This window comes from Haliotis cracherodii, unplaced genomic scaffold (genome assembly GCF_022045235.1).
Source record: "Haliotis cracherodii isolate W230 unplaced genomic scaffold, xgHalCrac1.p SCAF_14, whole genome shotgun sequence".
NCBI lineage: Eukaryota > Metazoa > Mollusca > Gastropoda > Lepetellida > Haliotidae > Haliotis > Haliotis cracherodii.
Genome location: NW_027266269.1, coordinates 34353868 through 34373975, shown reverse-complemented (window position 1 = coordinate 34373975; position 20108 = coordinate 34353868). Strand labels below are relative to the sequence as shown.

The following is a 20108-nucleotide window of genomic DNA, read 5'->3' as shown; positions in this document are numbered from 1 at the left end:
TTTTGCTAAAGCAGGGTAAAATCTTTCAGATTGTAATGAGTGGGTATGGTTTTACGCCGCTTTTAGCAATATTCCAGCAATATACCGGCTGGGGACACCAGAAATGGACTTCACACATTGTACACATGTCGGGAATCGAACCCGGGCCTTCGGCGTGACGAGCTGACGCTTTAACCATTAGGCTACCCGACCGCCCCTGTCAGATAATAACAAATTCCCGGTTTTTATGATTTGAAAGTTTTAGTTTTCCTTGTTCAGTGATAGTACGTCTCCAAGTTTCCTTCTGGTCAAATCCGTAGATTTTTCACACACGGCGCGAACGTCACGGTTGACGCGACTGACGCGGTTGACGCAACTGACGTTAGTCTCCACTGGTCTATACCTACGAAGTTGCATTCGACTTTCTTTCTATAAAATCCCCGTTTCTTAACTTTTATGATGAGACCACGAGACCAGCTTGTGGAGGTTACGGGCCGGCAAAGCCACATTTCGAAAATAGATAGCCCAAATTGATGTGGCTCTCGCGGCAATGGTTATGGTTGCGTGATTGTATAATGTGGCTCTCGCGGCTATGCTGTCAAAACATGCTTTGCGATTCTAACAGGTTACCGTATATAACAAAACAAGTCTTGTTTTCTCATTTTCTATTCAACAAGGATAACATATTCATCAAAACTTTACATTGATGAATATGAATAGCATATGAATATCATAATGCAGATGAAGGAGGTCGCCCACGTGGTCAGCAAATTCCATCTCACTCAGGTGTTGGTTCAGGAGCTGGATCTTGAGGGACGCAATACGTGCATCGATTGCCTTGTACTTCTTTCTTCGTGAAGGTTCTGATCACTGGTGTGAGAGTCTCAGGACTGCAACCTCTTTGAGTGACTGCTCTCGCTGAAATAGCTTCACTGCCTCGTAGATGTTCGGGTGGCACTTCTTGGCAAGTTTCTTTATCTTGTTGTGCAACCCTTCCAGGTGATTGTTGGTACGGTGGCCTTGGTTTTCGAAATGGTTCCAAATCTCTGGCATGAAGGCCCCTCCTTGAACCCAACAGGTTGTCACGTAGTCCATGAAGGCAGTCACTTTAGGGCCAGCAGGAGAGTCAACAATGGCATCAAGCCACACATCATCCACTTTGTCACGAGGTACTAGAGGGAGGGCAGCAGCTCTTGTCACCAGCTTCTTCACCTCCTCATCTTCCTTATAGTCCAACACCAGACCTTCTTTCTGCACCCTCCTCCAGATACACTGGGTGAAGTGAAAGAAACACCCTCTAACTAATGTCCCAGGAAAACCTCAGTCACGGCATTGTGGGCTGCACGTTCAAAGTCCAACTGAATTGTAAGTGGGGCAAACTCTAGACCTCCTCTACTAGCAAAATCGCATAGGTACTGAAACATGTTGACATAACTTTTGTTCGATTGGACAACAAACAGTAAACTAATAGAAACATATGGCCAAACACCTCAGCATGTAAACAATAAATCTGATCAAACAACTTGGGACAGGCATAAAATGTACCATCACAAAATACAATGTCTGCAGTACACAAATGTTCAATGTTCTTGTCTGTAGTGAAGATGATGATGTCGTCACTAACACGGTGTGGGAACTGGTCGCCTCCCTCAGTCTGGGAGTACCGCGCTTAGTAATTTAAATGTGGGACACTCATATAAAAGTATCGGTAATCGGATTAATTAATTACCCGCTAGAATAGGCGAAATGCACTCAGCTGAAAATGTGGCTTTACCGGCAATAGCCATTTCTGAAATGTGGCTCTCCCGGCTAGACACCGCGTGATGTCACGAGAAATTGCATAATCTTGTTATGTACTTCAGCCGCTTGTCCGGTTCACGTCCGAGGCACCAAAGATCATCCCTGCCAACAGATACCACCTCATCAAACCCCGACCTCTTCCGAATGTAGAAGAGGTTCGCGCGCAGCAGTTCTGGCGAGACATGCTGGTTGACAGAGAACGCCAGATGGCAAATATCATTGGTAGGTCCTTCTGTCTCATTAACGGAGGGGCAAGAGTGCTAGTGGTAGTGGTAGTGGTAGTATATCTGTTTTTTCCCCCCCTAAAATTCAAAAGTTAAAGAACTTGATTAAATTTGAGTTTGTCTATTTAACCAGATCACTAATTCCTGTAACAGTTTGTAAAATGTGGCTGTATCTGGATAGTTATCTGTAAATATATACTGGTTCAATTTTATAAAATGTGGAAATAAAATTGCCGAATAAATATATTTGTGGATTTTTCAAAACATGATATCAAAGATACACATCAGCAGTATGTTATGCGAATAATTTTTTAATTTTTCAAAGTTTTAAATCAAATTATATTTGTGACAATGAAACCACGTTAACGTAGTCTTTGGGTGCTGACTAAGCTCCAGGACAGTTCAGGTTTTGAATGTAATATCGCTATCTTAAGATATTTTCAATTGAAAATCAAACATATGTAAAAATTCAATGAGAGGTATAATTTCTTTTGCTCCCCAGTCTGTTGGCATTATTATAATAATAATAATAATAATAATAATAATAATAATAATAACAACAACAACAACAACAACTATTATAATAATAATAATAATAATAATAATAATAATAATAATAATAATAATAATAACAACAACAACAACAACAACTATTGTTGCTATTATTATCATTATTATCATCATCATCATCATCATCATCATCATTATTATTATTATTATCATCATCATCATCATCATCATCATAATTATCATTATTATTATCATTATTATTATTACAATTATTATTATTATTATTATTATTATTATCATCATTATTATAATAATAATAACAACTATTGTTGTTATTATTATCATTATTATTATTATTATTATTATTATTATAACAACTATCATTATTATTAGTGTTATTATTATTATTACTATTATAATAACAACTATTATTATTGTTGTTGTTGTTATTATTATTATTATTATTATTATTATTACAGCGATCACAGGAAAGGAGCCCTCGGAAGTGATCATGGGAGAATCTAGGACCTGCAGCAAGCGGAGATTGTTGCGATGGGAGGGAACCCTTGATGGCGTACTGGCGACAGGTGAGGGTGGGAGTTTTGTAAAGGCTCTGTCAAATCCTTTAAATATATTTTTGTTGTTATATCATTAGACCTTTAGACCTTTTTTGATACTTGTACACACATAAAAGACATAGAATACATAGAAGTGTAGAATAGGTCTTCAGCAACCCATGCTTGCCGTAATAAGGCGACTGTGCTTGTCGTAAGAGGCGACTAACGGGATCGGGTGGCCAGGCTCGCTGACTTGGTTGATGCATGTCATGATGATCCCAATTGCGTGGGTCGATGCTCATGCCATTAATCACTGGATTGTCTGGTCCAGACTTGATTATTTACAGACCGCCGTCATATACTTGAATATTGCTGAGTGCGGCGTTAGAAAACCAACCAACCACCAACCAACACTGCCTTTAAGAATGGAAAGCAACCAATCTAAACAGTCACGCAGCACAATTCCTGACAAGCACCAGTATGGAGGGCTCCTTATCATCCCTAGATACATCGAAATACCGATGTGTGGAGCTTACTCAGAAAAAATAAATATAGTTGCCTACGTCGTTTCTTTTCTCAACGTTGAAATAGACATACTGTTCAAACGAACGAAGGCGAATTTCTCTATTCACATGACTGTAGTTTCTTCCTTGACACATTAACTAATATACCTATTTGAAAAAATCAGGCGTTCTTTAACTTCTTGACAGAAGGACTTGTCATATGAGAAGATCGGGCGTTCTTTAACTTCTTGACAGAGGGACTTGTCATATGAAAAGATCGGGTGTTCTTTAACCTCTTGACAGATGGACTTGTCGTATGAAAAGATCGGGCGTTCTTTAACCTCTTGACAGATGGACTTGTCGTATGAAAAGATCGGGCGTTCTTTAACTTCTTGACAGAGGGACTTGTCATATGAAAAGATCGGGCGTTCTTTAACTTCTTGACAGAGGGACTTGTCATATGAAAAGATCGGGCGTTCTATAACTTCTTGACAGAGGGACTTGTCATATGAAAAGATCGGGCGTTCTTTAACTTCTTGACAGAGGAACTTGTCAAATTAAAAGATCGAGCGTTCTTTAACTTCTTGACAGAGGGACTTGTCATATGAAAAGATCAGGTGTTCTTTAACTTCTTGACAGAGGGACTTGTCATATGAAAAGATCGGGCGTTCTTTAACTTCTTTTAAGTAGTATAAATTGTTTGCAAAGCGCATAGATATGCCTCCTAAAACAATGAAATCTGCTCTAGCTTCTGTCATACACAGCTACAAAGTGAGTGAATGAGTGAGTGTGTTGTGTTCAACGGTGATTTGAACCATCCTCCAGTCATATCACGGCGTGTCAGCGTGGGAGGAAATCTCCAAGTGATGCAGGTCTCAGACGTTTACCACTTTGGTGTATGGTGCTGACAAACCAATAAACATGATTGTGGCGAACAGGGATTCGAGCCAACGATCATATTTCTGGCGTGTCCAAGGTTCGCATCTCTACACAGCGAATTGCGGCGCCTTAGACCGGGCCACCCGTCCCCCCCCCCGAGCCTCAGCTTCGAGTGTGTTGTTTACCTCAATGCTGTTTTGAAATGGAAATTCACGCAGTATTATGCCATTGATGAGTCTTGCAAACTTAAAGCAGCATCAGTAATGTCACGTGTTATAACATATATGTAGTATGTTTTTATAACAGTTAGTATAATATATTTTGTGATGGAATATTGTATCAAGCACCAAATCAAACATCGATATTTCACTCGACCCATGAAGATCCGGGTTAGAACAGGTCTTCAGCAACCATGCTTGCCGTAAAGGCGACTGTGGTTGTCGTAAGAGGCGACTGAGGGGATCGGGTGGTCTGGCTCGCTGACTTGGTTGATGCATGTCATCGATCCCAACTGCATGGATCGATGCTCATGATATTATCACTGGATTGTCTGGTCCAAATTCGATTATTTACAGACCGCCGGCATATGGCTGGAATATTGCTGAGTGCGGCGTTAAACAACAAACAAACGAAAACAAATCACTTGAGTGCCGGAACTACTTTCTGTCTTCATCAATGGCATTAAGGGACCGACCATTCGATATTCTTGGGCGGGAGTGGGTGGGGATGTTATCGAAAAAAGATCTTTTGGCAACGTGTTACTTTCAAAATAAATATTTCGGTTCATCGTTTTAATTACAAGGATATCTGGATTTGCAGCTGAAAACTATCAGTCTCCATGCAAAATCCCAGCGACAGGCAAGTGACACTTTTGCCTCGTGGCTGCGCAGGTCACAAGAGGAGATCAACATGTTATTTGACAAGTCAAGACATCCTCCATGTTGTACTCGATGCCAGTGAACTCATGCAGAGATCTATGATCTATTTCCAGGAACCAGAGGAACACGATTCTGGAGGCAGCCTGATGTTTTGGGAGATAAAGATTTTGGGCTTTTGTGAGTACAGTATTAATACTATTCACTGTGATGATGATTATGATGATTATGATACTACTACTACTACTACTACAACTACTACTATTCTTCTACTACTATTACTACTACTACTACTACTACTACTACTTGTTTTGTTCGTCGTTTAACTCTACACTGTCTGATTCCAGCAAAATGACTGTAAATTATCGAGCCTGTATCTGACAATCCAGTGATTGACAATATGAGCAACGATGTCGTCGAGGTACAATTGTGACATGCAGTCATCCAAATCACCGACTTAGACCAACCTATCCATTTACGGCTTGTGTCGGCTACTGGGGAGTAGTAGTAGTAGTAGAGGTGGTAGTGGTAGTAGTAGAGGTAGTAGTAGTGGTAAAAGTAGTGGTAGTAGTAGCAGTAGTAGAAGTAGTAGTAGAGGTGGTAGTAGTGGTAAAAGTAGTGGTAGTAGTAGCAGTAGTAGTAGTAGTAGAGGTAGTAGTAGTGGTAGTAGTAGTAGTAGTAGTAGTAGAGGTGGTAGTAGTAGTGGTAGTAGTAAAAGTAGTGGTAGTAGTAGTAGTGGTGGTGAGTGAGTGAGTGAGTTTATGCTTTACGTCACATCGGCAATATTTCAGCCATAACGTGACGATGTGGTGGTAATAGTAGTAGCAACAGAAGTGGTAGTAGTAGTAGTAGTAGTAGTAGTAGTAGTAGTAGTAGTAGTAGTAGTAGTAGTAATATTATGAAGTAGTAGTAGTAATAATAATAATAGTAGTAAAAGTAGTGATGATGGTAGTAGTGGTAGTAGTAGTAGTGGTGGTAATAGTAGTAGCAGCAGAAGTGGTAGTAGTAGTAGAAGTATACTATTCAAAAAAAGAAACGCAAAACCCGTATTTGCTGAGAAAATGTTGTATATTCAAACATGAATAACTTGGTAGGAAAAGAACTTGAGTACATGAAATTTTACATCCGTTTAGGAGAGATCAATGTCTATACAATGATGTCCATAACTTGAGGTAAGGCATTCACAATATTCCTCAAACGTGAATGGAGTATCAATATCTGTTGTGCCCACCACGTGCACGAATAACAGTTCTCACACGCCTTGTCATGGACAGGATGAGACGCTGGATAACGGCCTGGGGAATCCTCCGCCACTCCTCCTGCAGAAATGCAGCTAGTGCCTGGAGAGTTTGGGGTTGATGTTGACGCTGACGGAGACGGCGATCAAGTTCATCCCACAGGTGCTCTATTGGGTTAAGATCCGGGGAACGGGACGGGCAGGGGAGCACGTTGACATTGTAAGCAGCGAGAAAGCTCATTGTGACACGTGCCGTGTGGGGCCGGGCGTTGTCCTGCTGGAAAATCTCACGTTGGACGTCAATGGCTGGCAGGAGGTGTGGTAGCAGGATGGTGTCTCTGTAGCGTACAGCCGTCAGGTTTCCCTGGACGTGGACAAGATCGGTACGATCAGTGTAGGATATTTCCGCCCACATCATCACACTCCCTCCATCAAATCTGTCCACTTGACGGACGCAGCTAGGCGCATAACGTTCATGAACACGTCTGTAGACCCGGTTTCTACCATCACGTCTCTGCAACAGGAATCTGGACACATCGCTAACCAAATGCGTCGCCAGTTGCGAAGGTTCCAGGCAGTCATGTTGTTACACCAACGGAGACGATGAGCACGATGGTGACGACGTAGCACGTTCCTGACGTAGGATCTCCTGGCTCTCAGTCCATGTTAACTCAGCCTGATCCGTACAGTCTGGCCTGATATCTTGGCACCCTTGCTGCAGTGCTCTCACCCGTAGCAGTACGGTCACGCAAATGGAGGACCCGGATGTAGCGATCCTGGGCTGGTGTGGTGACTCTAGGTCTTCCTGTACGGGGACGGTCATTTGTTGTGCCTGTTTGGTTGTAGCGAGCTGCAAGCCGTGATATTGTGCTTTGGCTAACAATCAGACATCGGGCAACAGAAGATTGGGACTCTCCAGCCTGCAGTCTTCCAATGGCGATGTTTCTTGTGGCAGCATCAAGACGTGGCATGTTCATTTGGCTTGGAAACACCTTCTGAACGATGCCTATTTCCGAAAGCAAGCTTGCCAAACACTGCATGCTTTTCCTGCCCAATTTCAACGTGCAAGATGCCACTTGTTGCGTTGTGGCGATGCATTTCTTACTCATTCTAAAAAAATCACATCAAAGTCAACACTTTCAAGCAAAATCGATTTGTTGCAAACGGACGTGTGTCAAGTGTGCTCTTACCAATATTGATACATATTTTGACGATAATATGAATACAATAGGTATTATTTTCGTTTTGACATATCAGTAACACCTATGCGTTTCTTTTTTTGGATAGTATAGTAGTAGTAATATTATGAAGTAGTAGTAGTAATAATAATAATAGTAGTAGTAGTATAATTAGGCGCTGATCAAATACTGAAGAATTTCCTCAGTAAACTAAACGTTTCCTTTTGTCGACAGCACAAGCCTCACCCGGTCACAGAGAGCATACAAACGGATGACCGACTTCCGGAGTGTGCCGGAAGCTATCCAAAGGGAGAACGGTAATTCTGCATTAACGTGGTGTCCGTTCATTGTCGCCATTGCTTCTAGCGTTTGCATGTTTGTTTGTTGTTGTTTATCGCCGCACTCAGCAATATTCCAGCGGTATGACGGTAGTCTGTAAATAATCAAGCCTGGACCAGCCAATTCAGTGATTGACACCATGAGCATCGATCCACGCAATTGGGATACAGGGACATGCATCAACCAGGTCAGCGAGCCTGACCTCCTGATCCCGTTAGTTGCCTCTTACGACAAGCATAGTCGCCTTTTACAACAAGCATGGGTTGCTGAAGACCTATTCTACCCCGGATCTTCACGGGGAGACAAGCATGGGTTGCTGAAGACCTATTCTACCCCGGATCTTCACGGGGAGCCAAGCACAGGTTGCTGAAGACCTATTCTACCCCGGATCTTCACGGGGAGCCAAGCATGGGTTGCTGAAGACCTATTCTACCCCGGATCTTCACGGGGAGCCAACCACGGGTTGCTGATGACCTATTCTACCCCGGATCTTGACGGGGAGCCAAGCACGGGTTGCTGAAGACCTATTCTACCCCGGATCTTCACGGGGAGCCAAGCACGGGTTGCTGATGACCTATTCTACCCCGGATCTTCACGGGGAGCCAAGCACGGGTTGCTGAAGACCTATTCTACGGGTGTTGTTTCTAATGATGTGAGCAGGCTGCACTTCGAACAATGAGAAACAGGGAGACTATACAAAACTTATATAATTTGAAGTTTGAGGAGGAGGAATGAATTGAAAAAAAAACTGTACTCGGCGAATATCATCATTTCGCCGTTCCTGTGTTTGAAATCTCATCTCCACGTTCAGTGGTCGAGGTGGGCCCGGAGAGCAGAAGGTCCGGGGTTCAATTCCCGGCCGCGTCATATCAAAAGACGTTAAACGATGTTACCTGTTGTTGTCCTGCCTGGCGCTCGGCATTAAGGGGCTTAAACAAGGACTGGTCGGCTCGGAATCAGTATGCTATGTCTGAGTGGGGTATTCATGTTAAACTGCGGCATGGTGTCTCATTCGGCTGGTACTATAAAATCGCCATTAAATCCCGACTAGTACAAGCAGCCGAACACACACGAGCCGATAGTCCTTGTTTTAGCACCTTATTGCCGAGCGCCAGGCAGGGTAACAAGGAGTACCATCTTTCAACGTATTTTGTTATGACGCGGTCGGGAATCGAACCCCGGACCTTTCACTCTCCGGATAAACGCTCTATCCACTAGGCCACGGAAGCGGTACACGTTTATCTAAGGTTTATTATATAATAATGTTGATGCAATCATTGGAACTCGAACTCTTATTCCAGGTTGCGTCCCCCCCAAGACCAACAGAATCACGCTCGATCCTATCCCCAATGTCCCCGTGAGTATAGTTTTTCTCGCGTCAGATCTGTCATTCACAACCGGGAGAATGCATTTATTTAAAAAAATAGTTATCAATTATATGTATATATAAAGCATTACCTATCTGAATATATACTCTGGAGGTAAACACATTGTTTTAAATATAGAGCTAGTTGCCTGTAGATTTAATCGCGCTAAATGAAATTTTCAATCGAGCGCTCAGTATGTTTATCTCCATTCTACCATGACTAGAGAAAGCGCGAACTCTTTGGTGCTGGCAAATATATTGAGTGAAACGAAAACCTCTCAGTTGTCCCAGAAACTTAAAATTCGTTCTCTTTGTTGATTTCTATCGTGTTTTCTCCACAAAATGTATTGCCTCACTTCCTTTGAATTTTGAGTGAGTGAGTATGGTTTTACGCCGCTTTTAGCACTATTCCAGCAATATCCCGGCGGGGGACACCAGAAATGGGCTTCACACATTGTACCCATGTCGGGAATCGAACCCGGGTCTTTGGCGTGACGTGTTAACGCTTTAACCACTAGGCTACCCGACCGCCCCTTTGAATTTTGAAGTAACCGTAACTCTACATTTTGTAACCTATAATTTTTGGTATAGTTGTTTAAATACGCCTACCGACAATGACTGAAAAATGTACTATTCTATGATTATTTGCTTCCGTGGTGATGCGGCCGTCAAACTAGCTGTTAATTGTGGTTTAATAGGCTCTGCTTGACCAATCAGAATCGAGTAATTTCCAAATCCACGTTAGAATAATGTTTAACCACATTACCGATATTAGGTTAGCATAGTCAGAATCGTGTCGACCATATTATTCAGACGACTGTCTCCTCTTCTGTCATTAAACTACAGTAAACTACGGTTATAACGAACTCAAGGGGACCACTAATTTTAGTTCGTTATAACCGTAGTTCGTTATAAGCATATATACAGCATAACTGCAGCAAATTTTAGGGACAAAAACTAAGCTCGTTATATCCGTCAGTTCGTTATAAGCGTGTTACGTATAAACGTAGTTTACTGTAGTTATTAGAATACACTGATCACTGAGTGATGTTGGTTGTGCTTGAAAGTTTGAAAACGGAATAAAGTTTACAAGCGTGATGTGTTTAGTGATCAATAACATAAATCAATGTAGTCTCTCACTTCAAGTAGTATTTTCGCTGTCTTTGTTACTTCTGGAGTCCTAGAAGAGATAATGTCGCGTTGTTCTCTTTTACGAAACCATGCGAAAAATAATATATTAACCCAAGCATAACTAATTGTCGCAGTGTCGCGTTTAAATACCATTTCTGTTGTTTTTCCAAATGGCTACAACGCGAAGTTTCTCAACGTTAAATTTGTCGCCCTATCTAAATTGTGCTAAAACGACGTCAAAATGTATGACAACGCGGCAATGTCCCTTATAGTATTCGGGGGCACGGGTGGCCCAGTCGTCGAAGGCGCCGCGATTCGCTGTGCAGAGTTGCGTCCCTTGGGCACGCCAGAAACCTATGATTGTTGGTTCGAATCCCGGTTCGCCGCGATTATGTTTCTAGGTTTGTCAGCACCATACCCGTGCTCGTGGGTTTCACCGAAGTGGTAAACGTCTAAGACCTGCATCACTTCGGGTTTTCCTCCCACATTAAGCTGACACGCCGTGATATAACTGGAATACTGTTAAAAGCGGCGTTAAACCCAACTCACTCACTCACTCTGTCATACACAGCTACAAAGTGAGTGAACACACCCTTAAGGTATTCCATAGTTACACTAGTAATTAAAATTACTTTTTTTTCACATCTTCAGAGGTTTCAGGAGATCTGTACAACAGGTCGTGGATTTCACGCCACCACTAAAGTTGATTGCGGAACACAGACAAGTCATTACAGTCCACCACCTCCACAAGGACCGTGAGTACAACTATATGATTACACCCGTGAAGGGCCGGGTACAGTGAGTGAGTGAGTTTGGTTTTACGCCGCTTTTAGCAATGGCGGGGACACCAGAAATAGGCTTCACACATTGTACCCATGTCGGGATTCGAACTCCGGTCTTCGGCGTGACGAGCGAACGCTTTAACCACTAGGCTACCCGACCGCCCCTTCCCGGGTACAGAATAGGTTAGGTCTAATGAGGTTTTACATCGCGTTCAGACCCGTGAAGATCTGGGGTAGAACCCACGCTTGCCGTAAAATGCGACTATGCTTGCCGTGAGAGCACTAACGGGATCGGATGGTCAGGCTTGCTGACTTGCTTGGTTACGTCTGTACATAATCGAATCTGGACCAGACAATCCAGTGATTGAGATCATGAGCATCGCTCCACGCAATTGGGATACGATTACATGCATCAACCAAGTCAACGAGCCTGACCACACGATCCCATTAGTCGCCTCTTACGACAAGCATAGTCGCCTTAATATACATGTGCATATTTGTCATCTCTTTTCAGGATTACGCAAGCGACAGCCAAATCTTTCCCAAGTCTTAGATTTGCCGGCCATAGTGTCACGTGGTGCGATGACGTCATCGAGGGGACTGTTGTGAAGGCGGAAATGGGCTTCAAGTGTTTTGCTGGAGACAGAGAAGACTCCACTCTCGAAGTGACCAATACTGGTCAAACAGTTGTCGCTTATGACTGGAAGGTAGCCAAATTGAACATGAATTTAGGTTTGATAATATCCTGCCTTTCCCAAGATCCACTGAGTCTTCATTTGTAGGTGAGGTGAAATGGGGTTTAACGTCGCGTCCAAGATTATTGCACTTATATAGCGACGTGCATGCACGTGTATGTATGTGTAAGGATGCTTGTACTAGTCCGGACTGATGCCGATTAATAGTGCTAGCTCACTGAGATACCATGCCGCAGTTTAACATGAATACCCCACTCAGACACAGTATACTGACTCCGAGCCGACCAGTCCTTGTTTTAGCCCCGAGCGCTAGACAGGGTAACAACAAGTACCATCTTTTAACGTCTTTTGGTATGACGCGGCCGGGGATCGAACCCCTGATCTCCCGCTCTCCGGGCGGACGCTCTACCACTAGACTACGGAGGCGGTCCTTCATTTGTAAGAAATATAAATATAATATAACTCATGCCATTTTCGATACGTTCATTTGAACCCATGCTTGTCGGAAGAGGCGACAAACGGGATCGGGTGGTCAGGCTCGCTGACTTGGTCTAAGCATGTCATCAATCCCAATTGCGTGGATCGATGCTCATGATATCAATCACTGGATTGTCTGGTCCAGACTCGTTTATTAACAGACCGCCGTCATAAAGCTGGAATATTGCAACAAACCAACCAAACCAATCCTAGAATAGTATTTGCATTTATATTTATCTTTATTTTATTTATTAATTTATCTTTCGGATTATATCAGAGGTTGCCAAGCAATGGTAAAAAAACGTTTTAACTGCTGGTGACATGCTCCTGTGTGCTGGTTTGTTGTTTAATCCAGTCATTATGAGCACGGACGGCCATTTCTGGTGTCCCCCGCCGTGATATTGCTTAAAGCGACGTAAAACCATACTCACTCACTCATTTTTACTCATAACACGGATGATGTGTCGTTTTTGTTGCAGAGGCTGCCAGGGGGGGACCCCTTCTGTTTAAAGAAGGACGCGGTCCAGAGGTTTTATTTTGATCATAGCTATGGTGAGCTATTCACTTCATTCTTTCCATGTGTTGAATTTGAAACGTGACGTAAAAAAATCTCAGCTGATGTTTATGAAGAAAAAAATCTCTAAAAATGAAAAAAGACAAAAAAAAACGTGTCTCTACCCTCCCCGACCCCTCTTTATATCAAATGGTCCGCCCCAGACACATGTCAAGCAGCTCACCTGGGGGCACGGGTGGCCCAGTCGTCTAAGGCGCCGCGATTCGCTGTGCAGAAGAGTTGCGTCCCTTGGGCACGCCAGACACCTATGATTGTTGGTTCGAATCCCGGTTCGCCCCGATTATGTTTCTAGGTTTGTCAGCACCATACCCGTGCTCGTGGGTTTCACCGAAGTGGTAAACGTCTGAGACCTGCATCACTTGGGGCTTTCCTCCCACATTAAGCTGACACGCCGCGATATAACTGGAATACTGTTAAAAGCGGCGTTAAACCCAACTCACTCACTCACTCTTTCCTCACCTCACCTTCTCTCTCTTTCTCTGTGTGTCTCTCTGTCTCCTCCCTTCTCTCTCTCTCTCTCTCTCTCTCTCTCTCTCTCTCTCTCCATGTAACGGTATATCCTCCCTTGCAGGTATTTTACTGCCGGGCGAGACGAGGCACATTGCTGTCTCCTTCAAGAGTCCTGGGCCTGGAGTGTACACGGAGGCGTGGGGGTTCGAGACCACCCCCAGGCTGTGTGGGGGAGGGCGTGTCCTCCTGACTCTCTGGGGCATCGCCAGGTACAGGGACGTCAACAGGCGCGAGAGACACACCATTGAGGTGAGACTGCTCTTTTGGCATCGAGAAACACGACGCCCTGTAAAACACATACAGGTGATGATACGCCCTGTGTTCGTTCGGAGCTCCAGATCATGTGCATATTTGCATAAAACACCATTATATTACCCATTTAAATTTTGAGTTGCTTGCTGCACATATGCATGAAAACATATATGCATGAAAACATATATGCATGAAAACACAAATGCATGAAAACACATATGCATGAAAACATATATGCATGAAAACATATATGCATGAAAACACATATGCATGAAAACATATATGCATGAAAACACATATGCATGAAAACATATATGCATGAAATCTAACTCGTGAATATCCGGGTAGAGAATAGGTCTTCAGCAACCCATGCTTGCCGTAAGAGACGACATGCGTGTTAGAGGCGACTGACGGGTTCGGGTGGTCAGGCTCGTTGACTTGGTTGATGCATGTCACAGTATTCCAATGATATAGATCAATGCATATGACATCAATCCCTGGATTGTCTGGTCCAGACTCGATTACATTCAGATCGCCGTCATCTGGCTGGAATATTGCTGAGTGCAGCGTTATACAACAACCATGTAAACAAAACCCCAACTGTTTAAGAACACTGTGTGTTTGTACGCGTTTCCTTAAAGCCATCGGGGGAGGTCGGGTAGCCGAGTGGTTAAAGCGTTCGCTCCTCACGCCGAAGACTCGGGTTCGATTCCCGACATGGGTACAATGTGTGAAACCAATTTCTGAGGTCCCTCGCCGTGATATTGCTGGAATATTGCTAAAAGCGGCGTAAAACCACACTCACTCAAATCGCTTTGTGAGACTACGTTACATACACAGAGATGCAAAGATAAAGAGCTCCCGAATTGGCGTGATAAAATATCAAATTCCTCTTTTTGAAATATGTATTGTGGTTTCAAAACTACAATATGTGTTGAAAAGTATATCTTAGAGTTATTTTCTTCTGAGGATTGGGGCGGTCGGGTAGCCTAGTGGTTAAAGCGTTCGCTCGTCACGCCGAAGACCCGGGTTCGATTCCCGACATGGGTACAATGTGTGAAGCCCATTTCTGGTGTCCCCCGCCGTGATATTGCTGGAATATTGCTAAAAGCGGCGTAAAAACCATATTCACTCACTTCTCAGGTTTATTGGGAGTACATATGTACCCCTCATGGTTTATTCTCCTTGCTGTTTTATTGTACGATAAGCAACTCCCGCTCGTCGTTTATTTCTTAAATAATGGTTATACGGGAATACCATTTTAAAATAAGAATGACACAATGAATGAGGTTTCGGCAGATGAACCCTCTCTCTAAAATTAATTCTGGAAAGCAGTTGGATAATATGAATGACAGGACGAATTTTCTGTAGATCCAAGATAACTATTATGTTTTCATTTCCAGAAACGTCTCTCGCACAACCAGGCAGTATCAGTCTGTCAGCGCATCATTCACGAGGTCATCGACTGCATAAAAAGTCTGACACCGGAAGAGAGAAATAGGCGCCGGAAGTCCTACACTTGGGTGTTTGAGGATGCGCCAAGAGTAAATGATCACTTCGAGGCTTTGAACCCTGGGGTGGGTTGTGATAAAATTAGACAGAACTATTTAGAGGAAGCCATTGAACGATGCTCTAGGGTTAGATGACCTAAAGAAACACGTGACCTGACTACGTTATTCTTTTAAATAACGCCCAGTCAGGTCATATGTGTTGAAATCCTCCAAACTAAACTGCGGGTCAACAGAAAGAATAACCTGAAAATTGGATTTGACCCCAAACTTAGAAACGTTATCAAAACGTATTTTTTCTGTAAAAAGTCGCCGAAACACTTCAAGTCCAAAATACGATAATGATACCTGATTCACATACATCACCATCTAATGACCATTTCTTGTTTGTGGCGTAGCTTGGTTTTGGGTACCTTGTCTGGACGTGTTTCCGTTTGCTATGTTACAATGACCAAGATAGTGGGGGAATTAACTTGGTAGAGCTGATTACTCGGCTATCACCTTAAAACAGAGAGGCTGCTGAGTCCCTTAAAGTCTTTATTCGTGGCAGAGTGAAGTGGCAGAGGACATCCCATTACGGGTCACGTCAGGACGACCTTTCGCGAACTTTGACCGACCACTGAAACGAATAACAAGAAGTCGATATCAGCCAATGAGAAAGCAGCTTTTTTGAGCTTTACGGCACTCGTTTCAACCTGGCGACTTCCATTTCAGACTACGCTTGAAAAATATATTGACACAGTTCTCGATTAAAATTTTGAAAACTGAACAAACGAACAATCCGGAGTGTCTAATATGTGGTTGCGAGTGTATGGCAGTGCTTCCCAAGTATTGCGCAAAGCCTCCTCCGTTCAAATGTTTATCCCACGGAAGCGAGCGACAGACGATAATTTTGACGGAATCAGTCGTATGGGCCGTAACTGTCGTTCGGAATACCCCGTTTTTACGTTTCGAGGTTGCATGATTCGAAAACACATTCCGGCTGTCACTTTCATGATCTGGTAAGCGACGCTCTGATTGGTCGGATGAAAGGTCGTTCTGACGTGACCCGTAATGGGATGTTCTCAGATCTTTGTTTAGCGATAGCGAGAACTAAGATCTGATTTTAATGAGATGGAGTGAAGTTTCTACCTCGGGTCTCCGTATATACAGGGACTCAGACCTTCTTTGGAATGTGTTAGTTATCTAATATTGAAGCTTGGTGTATTAATTTCAATTATTCGTTAGTTACGGAGAGCACTGACCACGTAATATACTTAAGTTTATATTCCACCTATCTGAATATTAACATGAAGTTGCGCCCGACCCTCAACAGCATGTTACAGCAGGGGACATAACTCTAGCGTGGCAGCCTGCAAGAGTAGGATAATCCAGAATCACTGCTTTGTAAGGGTCAGTCACGTGACCAGCAACTGACTTACACTATCTACAAATATATTTAATTTTCTCTTGTTTCAAGATAAAATATTGGTTAACATACGCAACATATTATCGAAATATTATCACTGTAAGTATGGATTAATTATGGTGATTTTAGAACTATGAGATTTGTTTCATTTTTTGCCATCAAATATAAATGCATGCTTTCCTTTGCCGGGCAGGTTTTGGTGACTTTGTTAAATTTGGCCTCGTTTTTCGTAAATTAAGCAGCTCTTGGAAATAACACTCGATCAATATCTATATTCTACTCCTAAACGTCCGACATGGTTGTAAAACTGCCACTTTTGTTATCTGCCTCTTATCGGTGTTAACTAACGGTATTCTGTCCACTCTCTCCAGTTCTTCTATCACAGGTCGGTGTTAACTAACGGTATTCTGTCCACTCTCTCCAGTTCTTCTATCACAGGTCGATGTTAACTAACGGTATTCTGTCCACTCTCTCCAGTTCTTCTATCACAGGTCGATGTTAACTAACGGTATTCTGTCCACTCTCTCCAGTTCTTCTGTCACAGGTCGATGTTAACTAACAGTATTCTGTCCACTCTCTCTCGTTCTTCTATCACAGGTCGATGTTAACTAACAGTATTCTGTCCACTCTCTCCAGTTCTTCTATCACAGGTCGATGTTAACTAACAGTATTCTGTCCACTCTCTCCAGTTCTTCTATCACAGGTCGGTGTTAACTAACGGTATTCTGTCCACTCTCTCCAGTTCTTCTATCACAGGTCGGTGTTAACTAACGGTATTCTGTCCACTCTCTCTCGTTCTTCTATCACAGGTCGGTGACAACTAACGGTATTCTGTCCACTCTCTCCAGTTCTATCACAGGTCGATGTTAACTAACGGTATTCTGTCCACTCTCTCCAGTTCTATCACAGGTCGAAGTTAACTAACGGTATTCTGTCCACTCTCTCCAGTTCTTCTATCACAGGTCGGTGTTAACTAACGGTATTCTGTCCATTCTCTCTCGTTCTTCGATCACAGGTCGGTGTTAACTAACGGTATTCTGTCCACTATCTCCAGTTCTTCTATCACAGGTCGGTGTTAACTAACGGTATTTTGTCCATTCTCTCCAGTTCTTCGATCACATGTGGGTGTTAACTAACGGTATTCTGTCCACTCTCTCCAGTTCTTCTATCACAGGTCGATGTTAACTAACGGTATTCTGTCCATTCTCTCCAGTACTTCTATCACAGGTCGGTGTTAACTAACGGTATTCTGTCCACTCTCTCAAGTTCTATCACAGGTCGGTGTTAACTAACGGTATTTTGTCCGCTCTCTCTCGTTCTTCTATCACAGGTCGATGTTAACTAACGGTATTTTGTCCACTCTCTCCAGTTCTTCTATCACAGGTCGGTGTTAACTAACGGTATTCTGTCCACTCTCTCCAGTTCTTCTATCACAGTTCGGTGTTAACTAACGGTATTCTGTCCACTCTCTCCAGTTCTTCTATCACATGTCAGTGTTAACTAACTGTATTCTGTCCACTCTCTCCAGTTCTTCTATCACAGGTCGGTGTTAACTAACGGTATTCTGTCCACTCTCTCCAGTTCCTCTATCACAGGTCGGTGTTAACTAACGGTATTCTGTCCATTCTCTCCAGTTCTTCTATCACAGGTCGGTGTTAACTAACGGTATTCTGTCCATTCTCTCCAGTACTTCTATCACAGCCATGTTGTGAGGGACCTGCTTCTGTTGAACCCTGAGTCTGGCCAAGGGGAGTCGGAGTCTGACGTGTCCAGTGATATGGAAACAGTGCACATAGTCTCATTGGCTACACTAAGGAAGGTTGGTATTTTCATCCAATGTTAAATGGTGTTTTGTTTCATACCCAGTCAGCAATGTTCCTGCTATATCACTACGGCGAGTCAATAATCGAGTTTGGTCCAGTCGACCTTGGTACCGTTAAACTTTTGTTGGCACTTGGTCATCAAGTAAGTACTGTGTCCAATATTTGTTATTCTTGATACTTTATTAAAAATGTCGACGCGCAGCATTGATCTGACCTGGTTAATGCACCGCGCCAATCTTTGTTATTTGGATATCTTTGCTACTCTGGCATTTTCCTGAGGCAAGAGACCGCCTCCGTGGTCTAGTGGTAGACCGTCCGCCCGGAGAGCGGAAGGTCCGGGGTTCAATCCCTGGCCGCGTCATACCAAAAGACGTTAAAAGATGGTACTTGTTGTTACCCTGTCTGGCGCTCGGAATTAAGGGGCTAAAACAAGGACTGGTCGGCTCGGAGTCAGTATACTGTGTCTGAGTGGGATATTCATGTTAAACTGCGGCATGGTATCTCAGTGAGCTAGCACTATAAATCGGCATCAGTCCGGACTAGTACAAGCAGCCGCACAAACACACACAGGTACATGCACGTCGCTATATAAGTGCAATAATCTTGGACGCGACGTTAAACCCCATTTCACGTCACCTCACCTGAGACAAGAGCGTCCACTATCCTGTTTTTTTATATTAACAAAGTCTTGTTTCCACTCTTGCCACACCAAGCCCACTTCCCTGTGCTAAATATGATTAGACTATTGGACACGAATATATCTCCCCCCCCCACCCCCCATAACGATTGCCTAGTATGTTCTTGTGTCAGGGAAGAATGTCAGGAATGACGAATGTTTTCATTATCTGATCGACCAGGTCTCCGCCTATGACAGCCGCCATCTTTGCGAAGAACAGCGATCTGATTGGATTAACGCGTTTTCATTATAAGGGGCACAACTCGTGATCTACGCGAGGCGGCTCCTGGGTTGAGCCAAGAAAAGTGGGTAGAAACTAGGATGCTCATGATGTCAATCACTGGATTATCTGGTCCAGACTCGGTTATTTACAGACCGCCGTCATATAGCTGGAATATTGCTGAGTGTGGCGTTAAGCAACAAACAAACAAACAAATAATATAGGCAAGTGGACAGACACACTTGCCTCGGGAAGATGCTATTATGAATGCTTCCTTCAATGTGATTACCCGCAGCATTGATCGGTCTTTGTTTCTGCACCGTGTCCGTCTGTATTATTCTGGATACTTCATTTTAGAGTGATATCCTTTAGCATTCATATGTCCTTGTTCACTCATTGTATGCGTCTTTGTGTTAGACTGACACACATGAATGTCTGTCTTTTGTACAGGACCTAGAGGACCTCCCAGAAGATAACGCAGAGAGGACTGGTCTTCTGAACAGGTTCACCCAGTCAGTCAACAAACTGACATTCTCCGTTCAGAGACCAGTATCTGCAGAGGGATTCTACTTTTGGTAGGCCAATTTCTTTCTTTCTTGAGTGAG

The 20108-nt window shown here is 43.3% G+C and overlaps 1 protein-coding gene across 1 annotated transcript in view; it reads left to right on the top strand.

Annotated features, from left to right (window-relative positions):
* The window catches only part of LOC139460391 (MYCBP-associated protein-like), a 40151-nt gene that overhangs the window by 8470 nt on the left and 11573 nt on the right, over positions 1-20108 (top strand). Inside the window, exons 6-17 of the mRNA XM_071241886.1 lie at positions 1842-2001; positions 2993-3100; positions 5444-5507; positions 7977-8059; positions 9383-9438; positions 11230-11333; positions 11875-12067; positions 13012-13084; positions 13678-13865; positions 15272-15445; positions 18472-18603; positions 19954-20078. Of these exons, the coding sequence (XP_071097987.1) occupies positions 1842-2001; positions 2993-3100; positions 5444-5507; positions 7977-8059; positions 9383-9438; positions 11230-11333; positions 11875-12067; positions 13012-13084; positions 13678-13865; positions 15272-15445; positions 18472-18603; positions 19954-20078 (1460 nt within the window). The remainder of the gene's footprint in view (positions 1-1841; positions 2002-2992; positions 3101-5443; positions 5508-7976; positions 8060-9382; positions 9439-11229; positions 11334-11874; positions 12068-13011; positions 13085-13677; positions 13866-15271; positions 15446-18471; positions 18604-19953; positions 20079-20108) is intronic.